Below are 27,711 nucleotides of genomic sequence, written 5' to 3' on the forward strand. Positions count from 1 at the left end.
GTGCGCTAGTAATCGGTTATGAGTTGATAAAATAAAATAACAATAAAAAGCATCTGAAAAGCCGCTTGGTACTCTTGAGTGAGTCAGGCCAAAAGAGCCGCTTCTCTAAAAAGAGCAAGAATTCAAATTATTACTATTAATAACTTTTGTCAAAATAAAATCTGCAGCAGCTGTCCAGACGTATCAAAATAAAACCCTCTGCATGTGCGTTGGGTGGGGAGGTGGGTTGTCTAACAGGACACGGGACCCTAAAAATAGCCCCCCGCCCCACCCCGCTTTGATTGACAGGCAGCAAGTGCACCCGAGCATGTCCTTAAAAAGTCATGGGGCCCCCCACCCGGCCAGGGACCTGATCTATTCCTGGACCTAAAAGTTAGTCGTCACCCCGGAAACGTCAAACTTTGTTACTTACTTGTGAGCACCCTTGGGTGTCAGGGGGGGGGTGAGGGGGGAGGACAGAGGTCCGGGTGGTGTCCTCGTCCGGTTTAGACTGCCTTGACTCAGAAGTTCCTCCAAGAAGTGGAAGATCCCCCAAATATCAAAACTACCGGCCCTGGACGGCAAGTAGTTTTGTCGGCGTCCGGACCCGGAACGCTGACCCTGCTCAGCGGGCTGGAGGGGACGTTGGGGTCTTTATACCCCTGTGACATCACCCCCAGCCTCCACCTGATTGGGTTGATGGGTTAAGGGGGGCGGAGACGGGAAATTTACACAAGCCACCTGACAGCTGCTGCTATCAGTAACCTTAATATAACACCCCCCCCCACACACACACCTACCCCCTTAGAAACATCCGAGGCCAGCATGGGTACACTGGTAGAACTGCACTAGTCTTGCACTGACCATAAGTCTCAGACTTAGGTACTTTCTGTCATTCCTGGGTGACTTCAGGAAACGAGGACCACCATCAACTTCAAACTATCAGCAAGCTCCAAAGTTCTCAAGACTCTGCTACATGGTAGTCCAAACCACGTAGGGGAAGGTTTTCTTATAAAACATGTAACTCACTCAAATAGACTCAAAAATCCAAACCACTTAAGGGAAGGAACTTCATATTGGTCCGGTAACACCCTCAAAAGGATCTACAGAGCAGAAGTCAATGGAAGGAGACCAAGAGGAAGGCCGCGAATGACCTGGATGGATGGTGTTATGAGTGCACTGCAGGAGAGAGGTCTAAGTATAATGGAAGCTAGAGCTCTTGTTGGTGATAGAAAGGAGTGGAGAGGTGTTGTGAAAGGATAGTGGGATTGTGGACGCGTTCTTAAGGATGGGCTGGGCACCCGTATGATGCGGCAGGGGTAAACCAGTGAAAGCTGTCGGGCCCTGCTGTTGAACAAGAGTGTGTTGTGTCACCTTGACCTGAGTGACATGGCCGCTTTCTGGTGCCCCGTTTCATCTGGAGGGACGAAAGCATGACCAACTTGGGTACCGAGGTGCCTAACTTGTTTGGGCAATTGGGTTGGCCATGGTCCAAAAAATTTAGCTATTTATTTCCCTTTTATTTTCTTTGTTATTGTATGTGTGTGTCTTGCTGTCGGTCACCCCTCTTGAGGGATATGACCAAGGTAGATAGATAGATAGAATAACACCCTAAAATCCAATGAAAAATTCTTAGTCTTTGATTGACCCAACTGGACTGGACTAAAGAGTCTCAGATTAAATTCCTTCCGGCAAGACTGGATGACTTCCTTCAGTAGTGACCGTCACCATCAAACTAAAAGCAGGCTCCAAAGAAGTTGTCAGAACTCTGCTAGAGCATTGTCAAAACCACTCAAGAGAAGGACCTCACATTGATATAACATGCTCTTTCACGAACCAGGACAGGAAAAAGGCATGAGAACCCAATCGCGTAACGTTACTCACAGTTTATTGGGGAGAGGAAGAATGAGCGCACACTTGATCCGGGGATCGATGGTCGCGGAAGTAGATTGAAATCGGAACTAAGGAGTGGTCAAAATCCAACAGATCGGGGCGAAAATAAAACAGGATCAAAACACAGGCAAAAACGGAGATTCACAGGACTGGACATATCACAACTGAGTCTAGCAGAAGTTTCGCAGACGCTCTGACACCAGGCAACTCGCAAGACCGCGTTTAAGTAGTCCAGCGGCAATTTGTCAACGCGTTTCAGCTGGTGTCAATGGGCGGAGCCAATTGGGCGCCGTGGCAACCGTGACAGAACCTGGCGCCACACGGCGGGGACGAATTGGGCGCCATGGCAACCTTGACATGCTCAAATCCACTTCAAATTCATTAAATTTTGTTTGACCCAACTAGACTAAAGTTTCTTGGACTTAAGTCCTTTCCCTTAAGACTGGATAGTCTTAATATCCCCAATACTCAAGAATCACTGTTTTACCTGCTTTGGATGCCCCGGTGGTTCAGAAAATCCGCATCAAACTAAGACCTCATCGGCAGGGTCTGCTGAGAAAAAAACATATTGTGTGATTCAGGTCCGTTATTGTAGAAGAGAAATGGATAACCGGCAGGACCTTGTCCTCTGGGACTGGTATTTTCAAAGACTCTTTTGCATTCTCAAGACTCTGCTAGACTGTAGCCGTATCCACTCAATTGAAGGTCTTCATATCAAACTTCTAAAACACTAATAAAGCCTTCAATGCACTGAGTCTTTGCTTAAGCCAACTAGACCTACTTAAGGCCTTTCTGTCAGGTCTGGGCGACATCAGCACTCCATGAACACTGTCCGGTAACACACTCAAGTCCAGTTTAAAGTCATTAGTCTTTGTTTGACCCAAGTGACTTGGACACAAGTCCTTTCAGTCAGGGTTGGGCGACTTCAGTCCTTGAGAACTACCGTGTTGCCCGCTTCCGAGGCTCCCCCATTTCAGCAAAACCACATCAAACTATCAGCATGCTCCAGAGAAATTCCCAAAACTTTGAATTTCTTCAAATAGAACTTGTTAAAACACTCAAATCGACTCTAAATTCCCTAATCTTTGGGGTCAACTAGACTTAAATGCTTTTTCCAAGAGTGGGCGACTTCAGATCCTTAGAACTCGAGGAACACCATCTTGTCTGCTTCAGGTGCCCCCCTAGTTAGGCAAAACCACATGAAACTATCAAGTGGCTCCCAAGTTCTCAAAACTCTAGACTGTAGGCTTAACCACTTATTGAAAGCTATTCATATCAACTTGTAACACACTCAAATCGACTCAAAGTCTTTAGTCTTTGCTTGACCAAACTAGATTGAAGTATCTTGGACCCAAGTCCTTTCTGTCAGGTCTGGGCAACTTCAGTACTTGAGGACCAACGTCTTGCTCGCTGAAGATGCTCCCCTATTTCAGTGAAACCACATTAAACTGTCAGCAAAATCTAAAGAAGTTCAAAACCACATAAGGGAAGGACCTTGTACTGGTCCTGTAACATGCTGAAATCCACTTCAAATTCATTAGTCTTTGCTTGATTTAAAAAGAGTGAAGTGTCTCTGACTTAAGTCATTGTGGCAAATCTTCAGATCCTCAGTACTCAACAAGCACGGATTTGCATTCCCCTCTGGTTTAGCAAATCCAAATCAAACTAAGATCTTATCAGCAGGTTATCTTGACAAGAAACCAAACTGTTTGATTCAGGTCTGTTATGTCAGAAGATAAATGGAAAACTGGCAGGACTTGGTCCTCAGGGAAACAAGGCCACAGACTGTTGCTGTATTCTCAACTGCAAATCCACCCCAGTCTCCATCAAAAAAGTTCAGAACTCCAGGCCTACGCTCCCACCTGCTTCGGAACGGTCTCTCAGGGACTAGCGTTGCCAAAGACTCCTACAGACTCAACTTGAACCCATCCCAGTATTAGAGATTCTTATAAACTCCAATAGTCTTTCTTGGACTCTACTAAAAAAGATCCCAAGACTCTATTAGACGTTCGTATGAGATCTTGATTTAGACATCCTAAGTACAGATATTTATTGTACCAAAACACAAAATCACAGATTGCTTTCCGCAAAGGCGCCAATCATGTTCATGTGGACAACATTCCCAGAAATCACAATGTCCGCCACCCCACAGACGACTGGTGGTGTTCACCGCTGCTGGTTTTATCCTTTGCTGTTTCTTGAGTCACCCAGACTCTGGCCCGGTCTTACTAGCTGGAACAGTCTACGTGGAGTAAGGCACCACGCCTCAGGGCGCGCCTCATTGTTCTGATGTGTCCGGGTTTCAGCGGCGCCTCATCCGGACTGGAGGCTGTGGAATCCGCAGAACGTCCAGCGTTTCTCCAGGGTGGCGCCTATGCCGCTCAGCTCCTGCCGGAACATCCGCGGCAGGCGAACCATGAGGCGCTCTAGCTGGGCCGACGTCACCTGTAACACAGGTTAAATGTCAGGGGGGCATTGTTACTCATAGAATTTAGTCAGGTGGACCGCTGCAGGAGTGTGAGGGCATGCTACCCCGGAGGAAAATTTTGTACATTTTATATTAAAACGCATTGATCAGGAGCATTTTTGGAGCAAAATCAAAAAACTTGATCTATGACAAATGTCAAGTCAAGTCATGTTTATGTGGATAGCCCTTAATCACAAGTAGTCTAAAAGGGCTGTACAGGCTACAGACTACCCTTGTAATCTCTTGAATTATACTTTTGTAAATAAACTAGTTATGAAATGTAATGAGACAGAAAACAAGTCACACCCACAAAGCATGATAAACCAGACAGGAGATGTATGCAAAAACGCTGCTGTCATTTAATCAGACTAAAAATAACTAGTGCTGCTCAGATGCTGATGCTGTTCCATTTTAAGTTATTGTATAGACAAGTAAACAGACCAAGAGTTTTAATTGAATTACATGTAATACTCATGTTGGTGTTTTAAAATAAATACATTAATAAATATATGTACTGCTACTTTTGTGATTGCTGCTCTGACAGTATCTTCAAAGCTTTAGATTCGGATTCAGATTTACTTTATTGTCATTCGTGTACACGTGTATAAAGAACGAAATGTCGATACATTTGACCCGCACAGTTTCCTTGAGCGTCAGCCGGGATAGATAAGATTAACCATGTCTTCGTCAGAATTCTAGCGCAGCAGTTCGTCATCTCGCGGTTCGATGTTACTTCCATTTGTAAATGGTCCAGTTTATTGTCCAGAGAGCGAACGTTGGAGAGGAAAATGGATGGGAGAGGCGTTTTGAAGGGTTTAGCCTTTAGCCTAGCGGTTAGCCCAGCCCGACAACATCGCTTCCTCCTCTGGTCACACCGCTCTCTTGCCACTCTGCTTCGCTGCTTTGTAGGCCGCTGGGTCTTGTTGACATAGCAGTCCGTGGCTAAATAAACACTCCTGAGTGGTCGTAGCACCGAGCGCTTGATGTCTGGATGATCGCATATACAGCAACAAAAACTGCGATCGTATATTAATCTGCAGTTTAAGTTGACTTTGTGCGCCGTCAAAACTGAGTCGAAGACTGGGTTTTATGGCCGAAGTGTAAAAAACTGTAGAGAGCCGATGTAGCCGCAGCCGAACAGGGGCGCCGCTTGTGGACCAAAGCCTTTTCCTGCTCTGATTGAATGTTTCTACAGACGCTGCCCTACTTACAAACGAGGTAGGTTCCGGACGATCGTTCGTAAGATTAATTTGTTCGTAAGTTGCTTCAGTGCTATTTTTTGTATGTTTAAGGTTTATATAAGTAACTTGTATTGTTTTGTACTGAAAAATAAACATTTAGTAAATCCGGTGCTCTGTAAAGATAAATAAGTTAAGTTTAACTTACTTTTGGAAGATGAGCTTCAAGAGTTAGGCGTAAAAAGTTGACGAAAAAAAAGTGATCCAACCATTTTCTCAACCGCATAAAGCTTTCTTATTCCACTTTAATTTCAAAAGAAACGGCACGCTTCTTCTTCACACTTTACACCAACCATATCGAATAGATGCAAGAGATATTAAACAATAAAAATGTCAAAGTCCTTAGCGCGCTAGAGATAAAGTGTAGTGTGTTTACATACGAACTAGAAAGGGGAAGCCGTATTTCTTTTTCGGGGTGGATTCTGGGTGACCTCTCACAGCGCCACACGGCGGTAGCGGTGGAAAGAAGCACTACAATACTGTCCTCTACTCGGTAAAAGGTGCACACAATACAATATGTCCGGATATTTTTCAAGATCCTGAACAAAATGTTCGTATCTTACGTTTATTAAATCGAATGGTCGTAAGTAGGGGAGCGTCTGTAATTGCTTGCAAAAGCAGCGGCACATTTTTACGCTCTGTTGAAAACGCTGGCAGTGCGACGAGGTGTGGAACGCTGGGCGCTAAACCGTTTCGTTGTGTCGCCTAGAGTTTAAAAATGTTCAACTGTGGAAAACCATGATCCTCGTCAATGACGAATAATGTGCGCTAAGCACGGGGAGCGGGGCTAACTGGCCAAGATTCCACAAATACACATCATGGTGTTTGCGATCATTAATATAATGAGAAATCTAAAAGTTGTTTTGATTAACTTCTCATTTATATATGTTTAAAAATATTACCATATTATATATTGATACAAGTTAATGAGACTCTGGCGGGACCATTGAAACCAGGGGTGGGCAAACTACAGCCCGCGGGCCACATGCGATCCGTCAGGCTTTTTCATCGGACCTGCCAAACATTAATGGTAAAGTAAATAAAATACTACTGATAAAAATATATTTTTGGGTGCCTTTGTCTACAATAAAAATACTTAAAAGAAAAAAAACACTGTTAACATACCACAAAAATACTACTACAGTAATAATGAAATGAAATGAAATGATCTGCATTTATATAGCGCTTTTCAAGTCAATTACTTCCCAAAGCGCTTTACAATGTGCTCCACATTTCCCAATAGCGGCCATTACGCCATGTAAGGCGCTAACCTGCTTATTGGGGGTATTAGGGGTTCAGTGTCTTACCCAAGGACACTTCGACATGTAACACGGACGGGCCGGGATTCGAACTGGGATCCCTTGATCCCAAGACGAGCACTCTACTTCCTGAGCTACTGCCGCTACCATAATATGGTAGAAAAATACAACCACAGCAATATTACAAAAATAAATACTACAAAAATACAACAACTTATGTATTACAGAAGCACGATAATATAAAAATAATGTAACAATACTACGAAGGAAATACGACAAAAATATAAATTCCTGCACTCCTGACCGTGCACTTTACCTGCGAGTCCAGGGTGCGAACGTATGAGCACAAGTACTCCAAATTGGCCCCCAGCGGGTGAACATGCAGGAAGGCCGACATCACGCCTTCAAGAAACACAAAAAAAAGTTCTGATGTCAACACAGCTTATCTCATTGGCATAGCCACACCTCCTCACCCAGGAGCAGGGCCTCCTTCTCTGACACCAGGACTCCACCTCCTCTGAGAGTTCCACCTCCTCTGGTCTCCTGATCCATACAGAAACTGTTGGCCTTCTCTTGGAGGTCTTGCGGTAACTCCGCCCCCAGGAGGTGACTTCGGCCGTTGGCCAGCAGTGACTCCGCCTCCTGGCTCACCAGCTCACCTGGTAGGTGTAACACCTGTGAGACAAGGATAAACGTCTGCAATACCGGGTGATGACAAAATAAGGCGACATTGATATGTTAGTATGTGTAGAAATAAAAGAAATAAGATTGAAGAACAAAATAAGATTTAAAGAAAACATTTTATTGGGTGTGCATTTTCTGTATATTATCCATCCATCCATCCATTATCTACACCGCTTGTCATCAGTAGGGTCGCGGGGGTGCTGGAGCCCATCCCAGCAATCATCGGGCAGTGGGCAGGGGACACCCTGAACTGGTTGCCAGCCAGGCGCAGGGCACAACGGGACAGACAACTCACTCGCTCATTCACACCTAGGGACAATTTTGACCGGCCAATTAACCTGACACGCATGTTTTTGGAACTGTGCCGCGCCCGCGCTATCCACTGCACTGCCTTGCCGCCCATTTTCTGTATATTATATATTTTAAAAAACCTTTTGACACAAAACAATATTGAAAACAGAGAAATAAAATGAAGTAAAACTAATCTTTATAATTGGCTAAATTAAAAGAAGGACAGTGATCGGATCATATTTCAGTTTTCTTTGTAGTAAATATGAAATAAAAAGTCAAGAGAACAAATCCCCAAAAAATTGCAAAATAATATTATAACTTTTGATTTTTTATTAAATACTTTTGTACGAGCTCAGTCTCCTCCGAACCCTGCTTCTGCCACGCCTCCTGTCGCTGACGATGGAGCATCGGTCCACTCCGAGGAGTACTGATTTTTGGGGTTACTTTTGTTTTTTGGTGTTCCTGGTTTTTTGGGGGGGAATCCTGGAGCTGCCCCCTGATATTATTGATGGGGCAGCGGCTCACTCGGTGGTTTTGGCATTCCTGTTTTTTGGGATTTCTGGAGCCGTCCCTTGAGATGGGGAGGGGGGGGTTCTGTCCTGATTTGTAATTTGGGGCACCTGCGGCTGCCCCGTTGGCGCCAACGGCCCTGGTCGCTGATTGGCTCCCTGCCACTTTCTAAACCCCCCGGCTCCCTGTTACCAGCGTCAGACCGTTCTGCGAACCTATGCTCTCAGCTAGGCAAGCTTTGTACTATCAGACACTATCCTGCCCTGTTTTCCTGTCTGATACCTGTTGCCGACCTGTTTCTGGACCCATTTCTGCTTTTGTCCCTTCATCCCGGTCATCGACTTGTTTTGCCCCGTTTCCTGCCTGATACCTGTTGCTGACCTCTTTTCTGGACTCGTTACTGCTTTTGCTCCTACATCCCGGCCAAATACCTGTTTTCTCGCTGTCTACGACTACCCTCGCTCGACACGGAAGTGCCACTTCTGCGTTCCTGCCATCAGCTGCCCGTGACCAATGATCATCGGATCGTGGAAGCAAGCACTGCCCTCTTTCTCAATAAAGACTGAGTAAAACGAACGCTACTGGGTCCTGTCTCCGTTCCTGGCTTGTGACAATATATATATATATATATATATATAGGCAGCACGGCGGCGCAGTGGTTAGCGCATGTGCGGCACAGTTCATGTTTTGGGAACCTCCTGCGTGGGTTCAAATCCAGCTCCAGGCTTCCTGTGCGGAGTTTGTATATTCTCCCCGTGCTTGCATGGGTTTCCTCCGGGCACTCCGGTTTCCTCCCACATTCCAAAGACATGCATTTCAGGTGGATTGGCCGGTCCAAATTGTCCCTAGGTGTGAATGAGCGAGCGAGTTGTCTGTTCTTGTGTGCCCTGCGATTGGCTGGCAACCAGTTCAGGGTGTCCCCTGCCCACTGCCCGATGATTGCTGGGATGGGCTCCAGCACCCCCGCGACCCTACTGAGGATAAGCAGTGCAGCTAATGAGATGAGATATATAATCAAACAATAAAATTAGCCCTTACACTTTTAGAATGTGTTCACTTTTTTATAAAAAAAAAAAATGAAAGTAGAAAAAATAATTGATTGATGCTCTTTTAGTGATACTTTTTCAAATCTCAAGGGTATTGCAAGGACACACACTCACCTGTTGAATGGGTAGGAGTGGCCGTTTTTGTGGCTCCGCCTCCTCTTTGTAAGAACCTGCGGCACACCTGTGTAAGAACGTGAATCAAAACACACTCGCGAACACACATCTCACCATCACACTTCTTCTTCTTCTGTAAAGGAACCTCGTCCTCAACGTCCTCGTCTCCTTCGTCTTCGTCCCGCTGTCCCAGGTTCGCCACTTCCTTGCTGTCCACCTGGCAGCAGTGCCACACTTTTGTCATCATCATCCTTATCAAAATCATCATCGTTTTCGTCTCGCTCATTGCCGCCATCTTGGTGACCTTCCTCACGACCTTCCTCCTCCTCCTCTTACCTGGCACTGCCATGTCCACAAGTCCAAGTTCTTGCGTTGCGCTTTGCTGAAGTTTTCTCGAGACTTTTGCCGGACAGACGCCGCCAGCACAGACGATACCTGCTCCACTTGGACACGGGATGGGAAGGGGCAGGTGGGCGGGGAGGGGGCGAGATGTCAACAAGCCGACACCCCCAGACTTTCCTGTCCTGAGGTCAAGTTCACTTACCGGCGGATGATCCCTATTTCAAGACTTTCTTTGTTGGGTGAATGGAAAGATAAAAAAATGGATGGATGATGGTTGGACAGACAGATGATGACTAGTGGAATAATGAAGAATGAAGACTGAACGGATGATGGTCAGATGGACGAAGAATGAAAAATTGGACAAATAGTCGGATAGACAGATGATGACTGTGTGGATGATGGTCAGATGGGTGAATGGATGGCGGGATGGGTAATTGTTGGACTGATAGATAATGGCTGGCTGAACAACGAAAAAATGGAGAATGAATGGTCAGATGAATGGAGGATGGAATACTTAATGGAGGATGGTGAGATGGATGATGAATGGATGTTAGATGGAGGGGTGAAAAATTGGATGAATAATGGTCGAATGGACGGACGACAGGGTAGATGATGAACGGATGGGGAATAAAGAATGGACGGATGATGCTAAGATGGAGATAAATGGATGAAGGATGGAGGAATGAAACATTTAATGGATGATGGTTGGAAGAAAGAGGACATGATGGGAGAAAGAAGGGATGAAAAATTGGATGGATGCTGACTAGCTTGGACATCTGACGGCTAGATGGAGGATAAACGAGTGCATAATGAAGAATGGTTGGATGATGGCAGGAAAATTAGAAGATGAGGGATAAAAAATTGGATGGGTGATGATAAAACGGACGATGAATGGATGACGGATGGGTGGATGATGGAACGATAAAGAATGGACAAATGATGGTCAGATGGATGATGAAAAGATGGAGGATGATGGAATGAAAATTTGGATTGATGATGGACGGATGGATGAATGATACCTGGACAGATTATGAAAAGATCGCGGTTGAATGTATGAAAAATTTGGACGAATAATGGATGGACAGATGATTACTAATGGTTGAAGGGACAATGAACAGATGGAGAGTGAAAAATGGACCGCTGGACAGACGGACCGACCAGTGTGCTTACTTTGCAGCAGGATGTCTCTGAGGACGTTTCTGAATCGTTTTCTGGCTTCTTGGAGGACGCGTGTGTGTCTTTGGGCGTCCTGGCGAAGACGTTGAGCGTGCGTCACAGCCAATTGGATCAGCCCATAGATCTTCTTGACTCCGGCCCCATCCAATTGGCCTCCGTTCAGCCAGCCCAAAAGAACCGACGCCGCCCGGCTGAAGTCATGCTTGTCTGCACAAAAACATAAACAAAAAATACTATTTTTTTTTTCCCTACATTGAGCAGGGCGGGGAAGGAAATTAAATCCATTCAGGTGGATTGGTCAATTGAAACAGTTGGAGTTGAATTTGCCAAATCTATTCGAAAGCCATCTTTTTTTGTACAACTAACATATCCTTGAAATTTTCCTGCTCAAAATCAATTCAGAATCATAATCATAATAATGTAGACCGGAATTCAGCAAACTTTTTAAGTGGCGAGCTGCTTTGGTTTAAAAAAATAAGAAGGAAATAAGAAGAAAAAAAAATGCTGATCGATGTATTGAATTTTTTGTAAATGATAGAGTTTCAAATCTCATACTGTCACAGTTGCCAATTGGCCCCGCCCGTTTGGGGCCAGCTGCGGCTCGTTGACTGATTGGCTTCCCTCCTATTTAAGCTCAGTGCTCTCACTCACCCTTTGTCGGTCCGTCAACGAACCTCTGCACCCGCAAGACGTGTGTTTTGACTCTGTCCGGTTCCCTGCTTATGTATCCTGTCTGGTATTGTTCCCGTCTATCTCGTCCTGCTTGTTATCGGACTCCAGTCTCCAGTGTCTGGTATCGATCTCGTCTGTCTCGCCCTGTTTGTTACCTTGCTAAAATCTCCGGTATCGGGTATCGTCCCCGTCTATCTCGTCCTGTGTGTATCGTACTCCAGTCTCATGTGTCTGGTATCGATCTCGTCAGTCTCGTCCTGTCTGATATCTGTCTCCAGTCTCCTGAATCTGATATCTATCCTGTCTGTCCCTTCCTGTCTGTTACTGACCCCATCTGTCTGGTATCTGCTCGTGTTAACTGGTATCGATCTCGTCGGCCTCTGGATTCCTGTTGTTCCAGACATCTGCTTTACTTCTTCCGCTCAGCAATCGCCAAATCACTGGCGTTTGTGTTAACGTGCATGACTGCCCCATTTCCCGTAAAATGAAAATTGTGTGCGAAACGTTACGCATCTGGGTCCTCCTCCTGTTCAGGTTCTTGACATATACATCAGCAAAACACAAAGAAAGTAGACAACATGAGCCAATGATTTTTTCTCGTTTACATTTTTCTGCAGTAGTTGTGTTTCATTGTGTATTTGTTTATAATGGGACCATTTCCTCAAACTGGTTTTGAAACATCCCAAAATATATAGTACAAATAAATATATTAATGGGCAAATAAAACTTATTTGCAAAATAATATCCTTTTTTAAGTATTAAACTTGATCATTTGCATTAAAAAAAAGTGTTTCATTGCATTAAATTTAATATCTTGATAAATGTTGGCCATGAGTGCAATGCAAATTTTGTTTTTACGGGGGTTCTCAGCCTAAAGCAATCATGATGAGTACTTTGGCGACATCCAAAGGACATATTATAAACTGCAAGTCATTGTTTGAATAGAAGCAGCCGTTTTTTTCTTATGCTTCTCTGCATAGTATCGCAGCCCGTAGCACCTTATCCGCCTCAACGTAGAAATAGTCCCTTGGCGGGCTGCGGCACTCGATTTATCGCCTGTCGCGCTCTCATTTCAATGACAATCGGCGCAGCCAGGCGAAGGCGCGCTACGGCATTAGGGAGCCTTTAGAAGCCTTTAGCGACAGTTAGCGCTAGCACCTCCCCATCAAAAGCTTCCCCGTCTCAGATTAGCGCCGAGTTACAAGTCGGTGCACAAAACACTACACGACCAGGCACAATTGAAAGAATATTTTGTGTTCTGCCATAGCGGAACCGGAAGGTTATGCTCACAGTCAGCTGTTTTGGCGCCTTCTCAACCCATCGCGATTTGTGCACGTTGCCAGAATATATTGTGCGTTGCCAAACTTCAGGCAGGTTAGGATGTTCACTGTCAGTTGCTTTGGCACTTTCTAAACTCCATAGCTTTTTTTTTGCTGTGAAATAAAGTCAGTAAAGAATACACACTGTCAGGTGCCTATGCACCTTCTCAACACTGGAAGCTTTCTGGTGCTGCTAGAGTAAGGACAGGAGAGGCTGGTCACTGTCAGGTGATTTAAGACCTTCTAAACTCCAGAAGCTTTTGTGTGCCGCCAAACCGAAACCCGGAGAGGCTGCTCACTGTCAGGTGCTTCAAACCTTGTGAACTCCAGAATATTTTGTGTCGCCAAAGCGAAGCCAGGAGAGACTGTTCAACCCCTTGCCATGAGTGCACGTCATTTTTCTACCAGAGCAGCTTCCAAATCAGGAGAATCAATAGCACCAGCAGCGAAGTCTGACAGTTTTATTTTCAAGGAGCCTTGAGTCTCAAGTCTTGAGAACCTTAGAGTCTCTAACCACACAAACTGCCTGAAAAATTGGCTTAGTTATGAGACCACCCAAAACCCATCGGAGGATGGCACACTCAACTGGTAAGAAAAGATGTATTTGGCAGATTTGTTTTTTTTTTTTTTTTAAACTGGTCTTAGGTCCAGCAGAACCAGGAACGCCTTACCTTTCAGGCGCTCGGCCAGGGCAGCCACTTCGAGCTCAGAGAAGTCTGGCGTGGAGGGCGAGGTGGTCCAGGTTAAGAGGGCCTGCATTGGCGCCGCTCTTTCACCGTTGTGCCGTTCCCGTTCCAGTTCCAGCAGCCTTTGTTTGCACTCCCACTCATAGAGGTCGTCTCGGGCCTGAGCAAAGTCCACGTGGATCTTCCCAGAGTCCTTCTTGTCTGAGCCGGCGGTGAGACAAAGGCGAAAGCCTGATGAAAAAAAACGAGAACAACTGTTATACACCAGCTGTGGTTGGATTGTGGGGGCAGAAGGAGACCCCAGACCCTCCTGTACCTAGCCACTCTGTCTATCTCTTCTAGCAGATGTTCCCAGGGCAGCTAGGGAACTTAGTCTCTCCAGCGTGTCCTAAGTTGGCCTCAGGGTCTCCTGCTAGAGGAACACGGCCAAAACACGCCTCCCGGGGAGGCAATTGGATCTGGTTTCAAGCCACATCATCAATAGCAGCTTTTTTCCTATCTGTATTCTCATTCCGCGTCTCTCTAAAGTACTTGAAAGCATTGCACGTAAGCTCATAGGACTAAACCAGATGCCTGAGCCACCTCTGCAGTATTAGCATTCTTTTGGATTTGTGTCTTACAAAAGCGCTTGAAGGCTGTTTATTGGACCAAACCGGAGGCCTGAGTCCCCTCAGCAATACCGGCTGTCTTCCAGTCTGCATTTTGCACTTGAAGGCTCTCCTCAGAATCGTCCTGGATTGAATCAGATGTGCAAACCAACTCAGCAGTATCAGCCTTTTTCTAATCTGGAGTCAGTATGTTACTCACTTGAGTACGTAAAGACACTGGACAAGATGCCTGAGCCACCTCAGCAGTGGCAGCTTTCTTTTCTTCTGGAATTTGCACATAGTTTGTGCCTCATAAAAGGACTTGGAGGCGCACCAGGAAGATGTCTTGGTCCAAACCAGATGTTCGAACTGCATCATCAATAGCTGCTTTCTTCTGGTCTAGATTCTGCGAACGGAGCAGTATCAGTATTCTTCTAATTTGCAATCAGTGTGTCTCACTAAAGTATTTGAAGACATTCCAGGGAAGCATCTCGACCAGAGTCCAAGCCCCCTCAGCATCGCCCAACAGTATCAGCTATCTTTCAGTCTGGATTCAACGCTCAGTTTGTGGCTCATAAAAGTTTTTGAAAACACTCCAGCGAGGCATCAAAGACTGATTCAGAAACCCAAACCACCTCAGCAATGACAACTTCCTTCCAGGGTACATTTTGCACTCAGGGCTTGTCAAAATCTGGGGGCGGGATGTGGTTGGCAGCAGGGACTTGAAGGTACAGTAATTAAGGGAGGCACCCGGACCGAAGGCTTGAGCCACCAAGGAAATAGCAGCGTTCTTCTGGTCTGGAGTAGGCACTTTGTTTGTGTCTCATAAAAGTACTTCAAGGATTAAAGGGTGGCTTCCTGAACCCGACTGGATGCCCAAGCCACTTCACCAATACCAGTTTTTATGTGGCCTGAACTTTGCACTCCGGTCCCAGCCCGGTACCTCACCTGAGAGTCGTAGCGCCCGGTCCACCATGAACTCTTCACTGAATCGGATGTGGCAGAAATTCTTCTTGGACTTGCGCAGGGCCACAATGTCACCCAAGGGACCGAAGACCTCCCGGATGACGTCCTCATCTGCGTTTTCCGGGAGACCGCCCACGAAAACCGTCTTGCAGCCGGGGGGCCGAGGTCGGGTGGACGGTGGGGGCAGGCCTAGTGAAGAAAAAATGATCTAGATGACGGAAATAGCCATCGGTAGATTTTAAAGCCTTACTTGGATTTTGTGGGAAGAGTGTGCAACCGTTGTGACGTATGATCTCTTTGCCAGTCGGCGTCACAGATGTGGGCGCAAGTACTGATTCTGTGGAAAAAATAAATAAAAAAATGGCAGCAAGGAAAAATATTGGAGCTATCCTGCCATACGTATAAATAAAAGGAGAAATAAATAACGACAAATATATGCCATAGAAAGAAATTAACACATAAATAAATCACATACTAACAAAATATAGAACATAAATGCAATTCATTCATATTTTTATGCACTTTGCATTTATTTTTTCTTTTATTTTGTCGTGTGTTGACATATGTATGACCAGAAATAAACAAGTGACAAAATCTACAACAAAATAACGCCAAAATACACGTAACAATATATAAACCGGTACACAATGAAATAAGAACAGAATAATGACATAGTACATGACAAACTACATGTCAAAATGAATACAAAAATAAATACATGACAGAATAAATGACAAAATACACGACAAATTGAATGAGAAAACAAGTACCGAAATGAATAAATGACAGAATACGCGACAAAATATACAACAATATAAACGACAAAGTACATGACAAATAATGACGAAATGCATGACAAAATAATGTCAAAATTAACACAAAATACACAACAATGAAGTTGAAAATATTGGAAATCCTAATTTAATGTTTGGATTTGTCATTTTACAACATAAATTAAATTATTGTGCACGCCGAGAGTCTTTTAGCTCCGGTTTGAAATGCAGGCTAGTAGATTTAGGATGTAAGTCTTATGTTATGACTACCTGTGTAAATGGATCTATAGTGCTTAGGATTCTTAGGGCTGCAATAGCTCAGGAGGTTAAGCTTGGGACAGAGACGTTGGGGGTTCGATTCCTGGCTCCTCCGAGTAAAATGTCAGAGTGTCCTCCGGATTTAATGTCGGAGTGTCCTTGGGCAAGAACCCCTGATACCCCCGATATCAGCGTTGTATAGCTGACGCCGCTATTGGTGTGTCAAATGGGTACGTGTGAAGCACTGTCAGGACCAGAACGTAGACAGGACCCACTTGCGTACGTTTCTCTCAGTTTTATTAGGAAGAAAGAAAAGGATTGCACACATTATCCGGTGATCGTTGGTCGCGGGAAGCAGGTCGCTCTGAACGCAGAAGTGGCACTTCCGTGGCGAGCGATGGCGGTGTCGGGAACGGAAAAAAACAGGTCAGTAGCCAGGACAGGAGAGCAAAAAAAGTGATCGGGATCAGCAACGAGTCGAAAGCCAGGAGAGGAGAGTAGACGTGGTCAAGATCAAAAAACGGGTCGAAGCCCGGAAACAGTCTGGAGCAAAAACAGGAGATAGTCAGGGTCGAAAAGCTTGCCTAGAATAGAGTAAACTGAGGTTCGCAGACGGACTGACAACAGGTGACACATAGATGTGGGCTCAAATAGTGACAGGGAGCCAATCAGAGTCCGAGGCAGTTGGCGCCAAAGGAGCGGGCACAGGTGAAGCATATAGGTAATCATGACAAGCACATTGTAAAGCGCTTTGGGAAATCTTCAAGGACTTGAATTTAACAAATACATAAGAAAAAATATCAAGATAAATGACAAAATAAAATAAAAAATGCATAAATGTATGAATAAATTGCATTGTATGTCATGTATCTAGGTATAAAGGTATTAATGTATCTGTATTGCAAATATTTGTATTTATTTCTCCATGTGGCAGGATGTCTCCTCCATGAGGAGAAAAAGAGCCAAAACAAAAAACAAGAGAAACAGACGGCAGGAAGATAAACGAGTTGCAGAAAAAAAGGGCGCCGGGTTCTGCGCTAGCGCTAATGATGACGAGCGAGCGGTCGCCGCCCGACACGGGCGACCGTTCATCAACATGTTGCCGGCGATAACCTCCACAGCTCAATTATCGCGCACAGACGCTCCCAATACAGGAAAGTCGCTGCGCTCTTTTTTATGTTTTCATGTTGGGAATAGCTCATGGGGGGAAAGGAGAAAAACGGGGCCAGCCTTCTCGTCCAATTAGCACCTTTGATTAAGGATCAACTGGTATAGGTTTTTCAAGGTCGATACCGATTATTAGTATCAAGAGGAGGCCGATACCCCATATTTGGAGCCGGTATTCATTTGCTGTAAGATGTTTCCTACAGCTAAAGGTTAAATTCAAGACTTTTCAAGACGTTTTTAATGCCTTTGAAATCAAATTTAAGACCAAGTCGACAAAAAAAAAAATTACATTATGGTCTAGTTGAAAACTTCCGTTCTGAAAAGCAAAACACTCTCCAAAGTTCTAGACATGAAAAATAAAATAAAAAGGGTATTTACAGTACATCATCGATTTTAAGTCAAAGACACTTTATAAATGTTACTTTTTAGTTCATCTCATCTCATCTCATTAGCTGTACCGCTTATCCTTACTAGGGTCGCGGGGGGGCTGGAGCCCATCCCAGCCATCTCCGGGCAGTGGGCAGGGGACACCCTGAACTGGTTGCCAGCCAATCGCAGGGAACACGGGGACAGACAACTCACTCGCTCAGTCACACCTAGGGACAATTTGGACCGGCCAATTCACCTGAAATGCATGTCTTTGGAATGTGGGAGGAAACCGGAGTGCCCGGAGGAAACCGGAGTGCCCGGAGGAAACCCACGCAAGCACGGGGAGAACATACAAACTCCGCAGAGTAAGGCCGGTAGCTGGATTTGAACCCACGCAGGAGGTTCCTACGACCTCAGAACACGCGCTAACCACTGCGCCGCCGTGCTGCCCCACTTTTTAGTCCGAACAAATACAAATCTTATTTTCTAAGACTTTCGAAAATTGGATTCAGTCGAAAATTGGAGTCCAGGTGTCCCCTGCCTACTGTCTAAAGATAGCCGGGATGAGCTCCAGCACCTCCGCGACCCTTATGAGAATAAGCAGTGCAGATAATGGATGGATGGATGGATGTTCTAAATACAAAAAAACCCAACTTGAATAGCACTCTGAAACCTTTTGCAGCAATGAATTTAGAATTTCAACACAACATGACTAATCTTTCACTTTCACACAAGTGTGTTATTACTCTGTTCTCTCCCAAAGCCACACAATAATTATATTGGTTTCCGATAATCGGCCTGCCCGTTAATCAGTCCACCTCTACCTTTGATGACCTCAATGGCAGCGGGTAGTCAAAAAACAGAAATGTCACTTTGCTTTTTTTGACAACTTAGAAATGCAGTTTTAGGGAAAAAAATAATTAGAAACGGTAGGGCCACCCTTCCTGTCCAATAAGTGCCTTTGATGGCCTTGTTACCGGTGCAGTACAATAAAAACAGAAGAGTCCTGTGCTTTATTTTTAATGTTTTGATCTTGAGAATAGCTAAGAAATGTCATTTTAAATTTTCTTTCTGTCCTATTAGCGCCTTTGATGGCCACGTTAGCACCACTGAGACACTTTGCTAAAACGAAACGTTTTCATTTGAATGTTTTGATGCTGGGAATAGCTCAGAATGTAACCTTAGAAAACAAAGAATAATTAGAAAACCCTTGGGCTGGCCTTTCTGTCCAATTAGCACCTTTGACTGCTTCGTTAGCGGCTTCAGGACATTGGTCTCCCCCAAAAACAGAAAAGTCATGATGCCTTTTTTGCGTTGTGATGTTTAGAGGAATGTCATTTTTAGAAAACAAATTAGAATTAGATGGCTGGGGCGGGTCTTCCTGGCCAATCAGCACCATTGACAGCTTCATTAGCAGCGCAAAACGCCCTGCAAGCTGCCCCAAAAAATGGAAAAGTCATGTATCATTTTGATGTCATGTTTTGATGTTGGGCAGAGCTCAGAATGTAAATTTTAGCAGAACAAAAAAATACTTAAACAGACGCTCCCCTACTTACGAACGTTCGAGAAAAACGGTAGATACGAACATTTTTTTCGGGATGTCGAAAAATATTCGGACATTGCTGTAAGTACGATTTTGTATCGTGTGCATCTTTTTCCGAGTACAGTACAATACTGTAGTCTCTTTCCGCCGCTACCGGCGTGTGGCACTGTGAGAGGTCACCCAGCATCCACCCCGAAGAAGAAATTCGTCTTCTACTTCCGAGTTTGTGAGTAAACATACTACGTGTACTGTATTTCTAGCGCGCTAAGAACTCTGCCATTTTTATTGTTTAATATCTCGTGCATCCATTCAATATGGTTGGTGTAAAGTGTAAAGAAGAGGGGAGTCGTTTCTTTTGAAATGAAAGTGAAACCAGCTCAGTAGCCTAGATGGTAAGGCGCCCGCTTTGAGACTGGGAGGTCGGTGGTTCGCGCCCCGGCCGAGTCATTCCTAAGACTTAAAAAGTGGTCGGCGGCGCCCTCTGTTGGCTGCGGCTGCATTGGCTCGCTACAACGGGTCCGGTGCAATTGACATTTCGTTTTGTGTACATTGTTACACAGAATGACAATACAAGGAAATTATAATAATTATTATTATTATATAAATAAGAAAGCTTGATGCGGTTGAGAAAGTTGTTGGATCGCTTTTTTTTGGCCACTTTCTACCACAGCGGAGGAAGTCGCCTAACTCTTGAAGCTCATCTTCCAAGAGTAAGTTAAACTTAACTTTATTTTTCTTTATAGAGCATTTTATTTTATGAAATCTTTTTTAGTACAAAACAATAAAGGTTACTTATACAAGCCTTAAACATACTGATATGAACTTTAAACATACATCCCATACAAAATATAGCACTGAAGCAACTTACGAACAAATTCAACTTACGATAGTCCGTTAGTAGGGCAGCGTCTGTATAAATAATAATCAGAAAAGCGCCTTTGACGGCCCCGTTGGTGGCGCTGCCTCTAAAACACTGAAAAGTAATGTTGCTTCATTAATGCTTTGATGTTAGGAATAGCCCCGGATTGTGATTTTAGGGGGAAAAAAGAATTAGAAATGCCAGGGGCGGGCCTTCTTGTCCAATTAGCGCTTTTGATAGCCTCGTTAGGGGCGCATTTAGCCGAGTGAGGCGCGACACGTTTTCCCCGGTGTTGACGTTGATTATGAGGATGACAAAAATATCCCAGAAAAGCTGGTTTACTGCCATGAATATTCATGAGTGGATCACGTCGCTTGTACCGCTAGCTTCTCACGATCAAAGTCATGCTGACTAACAGCTGTCAATCAAACGTCTACCAGATGAAGGGGCCGCTGCGGACAAGAAGTTGCGGTGGCAACACTGTTGCCATGCTTTTTTAATGTCATGTTTCGATAGCTCGGAAATGTAATTTTAGGAAACACAATAAGAATATTTGTTTCAATTTAATTCACACATTTGACGGCCTCGCTAGCGGCACAGTCACCTGAAAAAGTCACTTTATTTTTCTATGTTAGGAATAGATCATGGATTAAATTTAGGAAAGTATATTTTAGAAAAGGCAGGACCAGCCTTTCTGTCCAATTAGCGCCTTTGATGACCTGCGCTAAGACACTTTGCTACCCCAAATATGGAAAAGGCACATTTTTATTTTAATGTTTTGATGCTGGGGATAGCACAGGAATGTAATTTTAGAAAACAAAGAACAATTAGAAAAAGATGGGCCAGCCTTCCGGTCCAGTTAGCGTCTTTGACAGCCTTGTTAGCGGCGCTGAGATGCCACGCTACCCCGAAAACAATTGCAAAAACAGAAAAGTCCCGTCTCTGTTTAATGTCATGTTTTGATAATGGGAATACTTCAGGATTGTATATTTTAGCATAATAGAATACATAAAAATATTAAGCACAGGTAACACTAGAAAACAAAGAAGAATTACAAAAGGCTGGGACAGCCTTCCAGTCCAGTTAGCATCTTTATAAGCCTTGTTAGCGGCACTGAGGCATGGCGCTATCTCCAAAAACGGCTAAGACATGGAGCCTCTTCATGTTTTGAGAATACAGTAGCTCAGGAATGACTTTTTTTTAGCAAAAGTAATAATGATAATTAGAGAAGGTGGGCACCGCCTCACTGTCTGATTAATGCCTTTGACGGGGTTGTCACTGCAACTGAGAAGCTAGGCTCGACCTAAAATGGAAAAGTCACTTTTTTGATGAATTGATGTTGGAAATAGCTCAGGTATTTACATTTAACAACCTGAATAAATAAGTAGCATTAACAAATGAAATAAATAAATAAGAAGAATAATGTAAAAAGGAGGGGCCTGCCTTCCTGTCCAATTAGCGCCTTTGATATCCTCGTTAGAGTTGCTCAGATGTTGTGCTACCCCAAAAAAGGAAAAGTCATGAGGCTTTATTCATGTTTTGATGTTGCTCAGGAAAGTAGTTTTAGGGGAAAAAAAGTCATGAAAAAAGGTGGGGGACTTCTTTTCCAATTAGCGCCTTTGACGGCCTTGTTAGCGGTGCGGTTAGCAGAGTGAAGCGCGACATGTTTTCCCCGGTGTTGATTACAAGGACGACGAAAACATCTCAGAAAAATTCGTTTACTGTCGTGAATATTCATGAGCGTCGCTAGCGCTAATAGCACTGCTAGCGCCAGCTGCTCACAATCAACGTTTGGCTGAGTGACAGCTGTCAATCAAACGCCTACCGGATGAAGGGGCCACAATAGACAGGAAGTTGGTTGTGGGTGGTTTCTGCGGCAACACGGATGCCACGCCCATTGGAGGGGTCCATACAGGGGGCGGGGCCACACCATTGGCTGCTGCTGCTGCATGGAGTCACACAGATTGTAGGTAGTGCAAATTATATTAAAAATAATAGCGCACACAAATCTAAAATTTCTTCTGAAGTACCTGCGGCCAGGTGGCTCCCGTGTGATGTCATCGCCTCGTACGGGAAGCTCTAAACATCGGACGCTAAATCAGAGAAGAAGAAAAACTTTGATTCTTTTTGATAAGCAGAAGATAAAGCATGATTTGAAATTCCGAAATGGCAACCCTTTTCAAAATGGCCACCAACTTGACCGGACACGCGGAAAACACAATAGTCCCCTGGGATACGGCGTCCCCACCTTACGGCGTGGAATCCAATGGTTTATTTCAGCCTCTCTTTGTGGCATTTTCTCCAGTACCGTATACTACATCAAAAACAATGTATACAATTAAAACTATGATGAGTAACAAAATTCCAAAGATGCCTTTCCGTTATTGGTTGACCTTATATAAAAAGCTGGTCTGTTATTGGTTTGCGTCACGGTGTCATGCACATGTCAAAATGTCATTGGCTGAACTCCTAATACTCCAATGCCTTTCTTTCATCATTCAGTTCAGAATTTTATGTGCGGGTTTTTACTATATGCATTGGCTATGGGTCCCAAGGCTTGCAGTGATGCAAGAGAGAAAAGCAAAAACGTGATAACTATGGCAACGGAATGAAAGCTTCTAATGATCAAAAACTATAAAGATCACACAAAACTGGCTACCCTCGCTAAATTGTATGGCCGCAATTAGCGATTGGGACAATTGTTAAAAATAAGGAGGCGTTTGAAACAAGGAGGTGAGAATTCCTCGAAAGTAAAAGTTTTAAAATCCCTTGAAATTCATTCCACCATCTTGTCCCCCTCTGCATCCACCAACCACTCAACTATACTAGCTCGAGTCACTTGAATTTCGTTTTCCTTTCAATATGCATTTATTTGTCATGTTATTTAACATGCGCACATATACTACATATAACAATATTTTCTTATTTGAATGTTTTTATCTGGGCGAGCAAGTGTACAAGCTAACTAGAATTTTTTTTTTCTCCCACGTTATATGGCGATTTCTCACACACACTTTGCGGTTTAGGAAGCGCAAATGTGACTTGGTGTGCAAGCAACCGTGTGATTGGTCAGCAATTAGGGTGAGTCGTTTCCCCTACGGCAGGTCATTAGTGTCGGCGGCTAACGGCTAACAGCTATCACTGTCTTGACTAAAACAGGAAGGAGTGGACTCGAGTGATGAAAACAGCCAGAGGAGTTCTGGAAAGTACCCCCCTCTGGGCCTGGGCTGCAACTAAGGAACAGCAATTAACACTCGCGTGAGACATAGCATGTCGCTAGTTAGCTTGCAGGCACTCCCTCGTTACTTCGACCTTCAGCACCCTGGCTTATCTTCTCGTTTTGTTAGACTATTTCCACTTAGTCTGGTATTGCTTCTCAGCAGAATGTTCTGGAATCCCCAGCCTCTTTAACCAGCTAATCCGACAAAACCCAGGCCAGTTTTGACACTTCTCTTTAGCTTTTCCAGGCAAGCTCTTGGGCCTCATGCCAGCAGGACATGCCCAGAACACCTTTCCACGCAGGCAACTGGACCACATATCTGAGCAATATAAAAAAAAGAACCACACTGATGCCTTTTGTCATCCGTGGCAGTTAATACTTGAAAACAATTAATCTACCCAACTTACTGCGCTTACTTAGGGTTGGGTCCGCCTAATGCCTGGCCACTTCGTCCAGCTCATTTGACAAAATCCTGGGGTGTTACTAAGCCGGCCTAAATGCATTGTATCTCCAGTGTATCCTGGGTATCCCCCTCCTGCCGGTGGGAAATGACCAGAATACCTCAAAAAAGAGGCATTCATTTAACATGCCTGAACCTCCTCAAATGGCTCCTCCAAGTTCCTCCAAGATGATCTCCTGCTCCATCCTTCCCTCGGTTATTAACAATACTCTAAATATTTAAACATTCCCACATGCAGGGTACTGGGTTGGCGAGGGGAGCAGCTGGGAAATACAGACATCCCTAGCCACTTTGATTACCCCATCTGATGGGATCCCGAGGTGTTCCAGGCCACCCTAGAGATGCTACTCCAACATGTCATGGGTCAACCGCAAAGCCAGTGGGTCATTCCCAGAACACCTCACCAGGGTGGTATGCTGATAACCGCCACCTCAAAAGGCTCATCTGAGTTTCGCCTGGATGACCTTGTGAATGAGACCCTGATATACTTGAAAATTTTGGGGTGGTGGGGCCAGCAGCTTAATCAGAGAAGTCCAGACATCCCTAGCCACTTCCTCCAACCCATTTAACAGTAGCATGAGGTGTTCTAGGCCAGCCTAAAGATATAGTTTCTCCAGTTTGTCCTAGATCATTACTGCAGTGTCCTGTTGTTCGGTCATGCCTGGAATACTTTCATAACCCCAGCCACTTCGCCCAGTTTATCTGACGAGATCCCAGGCCAGCCTACAGAGGTACTCTCTCCATTATGTCCTGGGTCAACCACGGGGTGGGTGGGACCTGTCCAGAACACCTCACCCAGGAAGTCCATCCCTCCATAGCCCCAGCCACTTTGTCCACTTCTTCCAGCTCATCCAAGAAAATGCCAAAGTTTTCCAGGCCAGCCTAGGGACATAAGTTATCCAGCATGTCCTGGATCCTGGATGTCCTGCTGGTTGGATATGCCTGGAATACCTATTGATCCCAAGTCACTTCGTTATGCTCGTTTGATGAGATCCAGAGGCTTTTCCAAGCCACGCTAGAGTAGAGGAGGGATCGGGCCTAAAAAACTCATCCCGACCAGAACCGAGTTGCAGGTATATAAACCCGAACCCGCCCCAACTTGATTTTTTTAAACGAGCCCGAAATAAACCTAAAGCTTTGTTTTTCTCAAGCCTTTCTCCCGCAGTGCATACTTCAGCGCCGAACTGTGAGTTTTGGCTGAACTACGAAGCTTGGGGTTTAATTGGGCTTGAGTCCCTCAAATCAAACGCAGCGCCAAAATGAAAAGATAGGCGCCGAAGTGCGCATTTGGGCGACAGGGGGGGCGAACAAAAGTGAAAGTGAAACTGAACGAAATGGCAAAATAATATTCTCCAGATTACAAGTTGCTAATAGTGAAAGATTTGGCCAAAATGCAGAAGGAAAGTTTGTGAAGCTTGTAAGCTATTGGCAAGAAGCGGAGATGACGTCTGATGTGAGGGAGGTGGAAAGAGGAATCCGCGCGTCTTTTACCCCAATACCGAGGAGGAACATTTTTTTTTGATTCAGCTATTTGGAGTTAAACTGAAGGTTTAGTAAGCTTTTTCTTTATCGAAATAATTATCTGAGTATGAGTGAGTACATGCTGTGTAGATTCTCCACGAAGAAAAATATAATAATAATAATAAAAACGGCGAGAGAGAGAGAGAGAGAGAGAGAGAGAGGGAGAGAGAGAGAGAGAGAGAGAGAGAGAGAGAGAGAGAGAGAGAAGTCTGATTGGCATTTTACGCCCAGACCCAAAATCTTACCTCTACCCTCGAGACATAATTATTTAAGCATGTCCTGGGTCATTCCCTTCTTCATTGTTGGACATACCCAGAACACTTGAAAGGTTTTGGGATCACAGGGACAGGAGCATCACGCATCGACTCGCTACAACGGGTCAGGTGTATCGACATTTCGTTCTGTGTACATTGTTACAAAGAATGACAATACAAAGGAAATTATTATTATTATTATTATTATCAGAGTGGTCAAGACCTCGCCATCCACAGCCACTTCGTCAAGCTTAACAGATGAGTTCCTCAGGCGTTCCAGGCCAACCCAGAGAAATAGTTTCTCCAGAGTGTCTTGGGTCATCCCTGAGGTCTCTTGACGGCAGGACACACCTTTAACACTTTCCTATCCCCAGTCACTTTGTACAGCTCACTTGACAAGATCCTGGGCTTGTCTCTAGACGTCTCTTTGGTGTGTCTCGGGTCGACCACAGAGCCAGTGGGACTTGCTCAGAACATTTCACCAGAGAAATGTCCAGGAAGCATCCAGATCAGATGCCCAAGCCACCTCAGCTGGCTCCTCTGAGTTAATCTCCTCCACCATTATCCCGTTACTTTTGGATTTGGCCCCCAGTCGTACAGAAACGTGCTAGAACAGCATATCTCTAACAGGACGCTAGCAAGACATAAATGCAAAGTGACAGCACTCACACGCCAGCACACTAGCGCGGCGGATTGTGACGGGCTAGCCAGATGATGGGCGGAAGCGGCGCGCCGCTGTTCCTGTCGCGGCGTGTTAGCATCAGTTACGCGCTAGCGCTCACCGCCACTGCAATGTAAATCTAACTAACACGCACTAGCCTCATTTTTGGAGGCACACAGATTGGCCTGAGGAGGAGGAGGAGGGGGGGGGAGCCAATTAAAGCTTAGAGGACACATCAAGGTCAAGCGACTCCTCAGTTATTTAATGCTTAAAAAGGTTGCTAATTGTTACAAAACAAAGTGCGAGAAATTTCGTTTAAAATAATTCATAGGACCTACCCCTTTAAAGTGTACATTGTGAAAAGGTTTAATAAAGATATGATTGGTAAAACTAGATGTTGTTCCAGAAACTGTAATGCATTTTTTTGGGCACTGCATCTTGGTGAAAAAATCCTGGTCTGAAATCTGCAATATTTTAGTTGATAAGATTGGCAATGGTGTCAAACTATTTTGGAAGGATATTGTGTTTGGAATATATAAATTAAAGCCAAAAGAAGCTTTATTGTTAATCTTATTATCATTATAGCTTAATTTCACATTCACAAGAGCAAATCTACGGTCAGAAAAATCTAAATGTAAAGTAAAACAATACATTTTGTGTTTCTCTCAAAAAGAAAGCCATTAAAACGGATATTATTTTGGAAGCATTTTGCTATTTTATGTATCTGTGTTGCCCATGGCATTTTTTTAATTTATATTTTCTTGTCATTTGGATTGTTTGTACATTTTGGTTATAATGTTATGCAACATTGCAGTGCAATATGTCTATGGAAGTGTGTATGCATTTTGTTCAAAAAGACAGAAAAGGAAAAAAAAATATAAGATTTAGGGCGGGTTAGGCTTGCTGTCTTCAATTGGCCATTGGGATCCTCTTTTAAGGTTTCTACAAGAAAACTTGCTAAACTGGGCATCAGGGGCAGGAGTTAGACTCTGATTGGCAGCAGGAAGACAGAGAGGAGCCAATGTGAGTTCAGAGGAAGCAACAGCGTCCACACCCTCATCAATTATTTAGCACTCTTGAAAAGCATTTAGGCCGCTTTAGACTTGCTGTCCTCAGGTTTGGAATCTTCCTGCCGGGTTTCCAGCCGAAAACTTGCTAAGCCTAGCGGTCAGGGACAGGAATTGTACCCAAGTCAAGTTGAGTCATGTTTATTTGAGACGCCCTTGATCACAATAAAGTTTCAATGGGCGGCACAGACTACAGACTATTATTAAACCATCCGCTGATCTAATACCTACATGAGTGCAAGGAAAAACTCAAAACCTCGACATGAGGTAAATGAAGAAGTTTGAGAAGCAGCGGCACATAAGGTAACCCCCCTTCCAGGATGACCATCA

General features: G+C 44.5%; 1 protein-coding gene across 4 annotated transcripts in view; it reads right to left on the bottom strand.

Moving 5' to 3' along the window:
* Positions 1–1,850: 1,850 nt before the first annotated feature.
* Positions 1,851–27,711, bottom strand: part of LOC148352888 (ecto-NOX disulfide-thiol exchanger 1-like) — a 39,903-nt gene continuing 14,042 nt past the window's right edge. For 3 of the 4 annotated variants that reach the window (XM_088353213.1, XM_088353212.1, XM_088353214.1), the window contains exons 2-13: positions 22,229–22,291; positions 22,024–22,143; positions 15,480–15,566; positions 15,212–15,418; positions 13,662–13,907; positions 10,994–11,206; positions 9,818–9,924; positions 9,596–9,698; positions 9,482–9,537; positions 7,310–7,511; positions 7,153–7,238; positions 1,851–4,317 (exon numbers count right to left, since the gene is read on the bottom strand). In XM_088353213.1, coding sequence (XP_088209339.1) covers positions 4,186–4,317; positions 7,153–7,238; positions 7,310–7,511; positions 9,482–9,537; positions 9,596–9,698; positions 9,818–9,924; positions 10,994–11,206; positions 13,662–13,907; positions 15,212–15,418; positions 15,480–15,566; positions 22,024–22,143; positions 22,229–22,259 — 1,590 coding nt within the window. In that variant the 5' untranslated portion in view covers positions 22,260–22,291 and the 3' untranslated portion in view covers positions 1,851–4,185. Of the gene's footprint in view, positions 4,318–7,152; positions 7,239–7,309; positions 7,512–9,481; positions 9,538–9,595; positions 9,699–9,817; positions 9,925–10,993; positions 11,207–13,661; positions 13,908–15,211; positions 15,419–15,479; positions 15,567–22,023; positions 22,144–22,228; positions 22,292–22,446; positions 22,468–27,711 lie in introns of those variants that run through there. The other variant, XM_088353215.1, reaches the window with a different exon arrangement.

This window comes from Urocampus carinirostris, chromosome 14 (assembly GCF_059441175.1).
Source record: "Urocampus carinirostris isolate Australia breed hairy pipefish chromosome 14, RoL_Ucar_1.0, whole genome shotgun sequence".
NCBI classification, from domain to species: Eukaryota; Metazoa; Chordata; class Actinopteri; order Syngnathiformes; family Syngnathidae; genus Urocampus; species Urocampus carinirostris.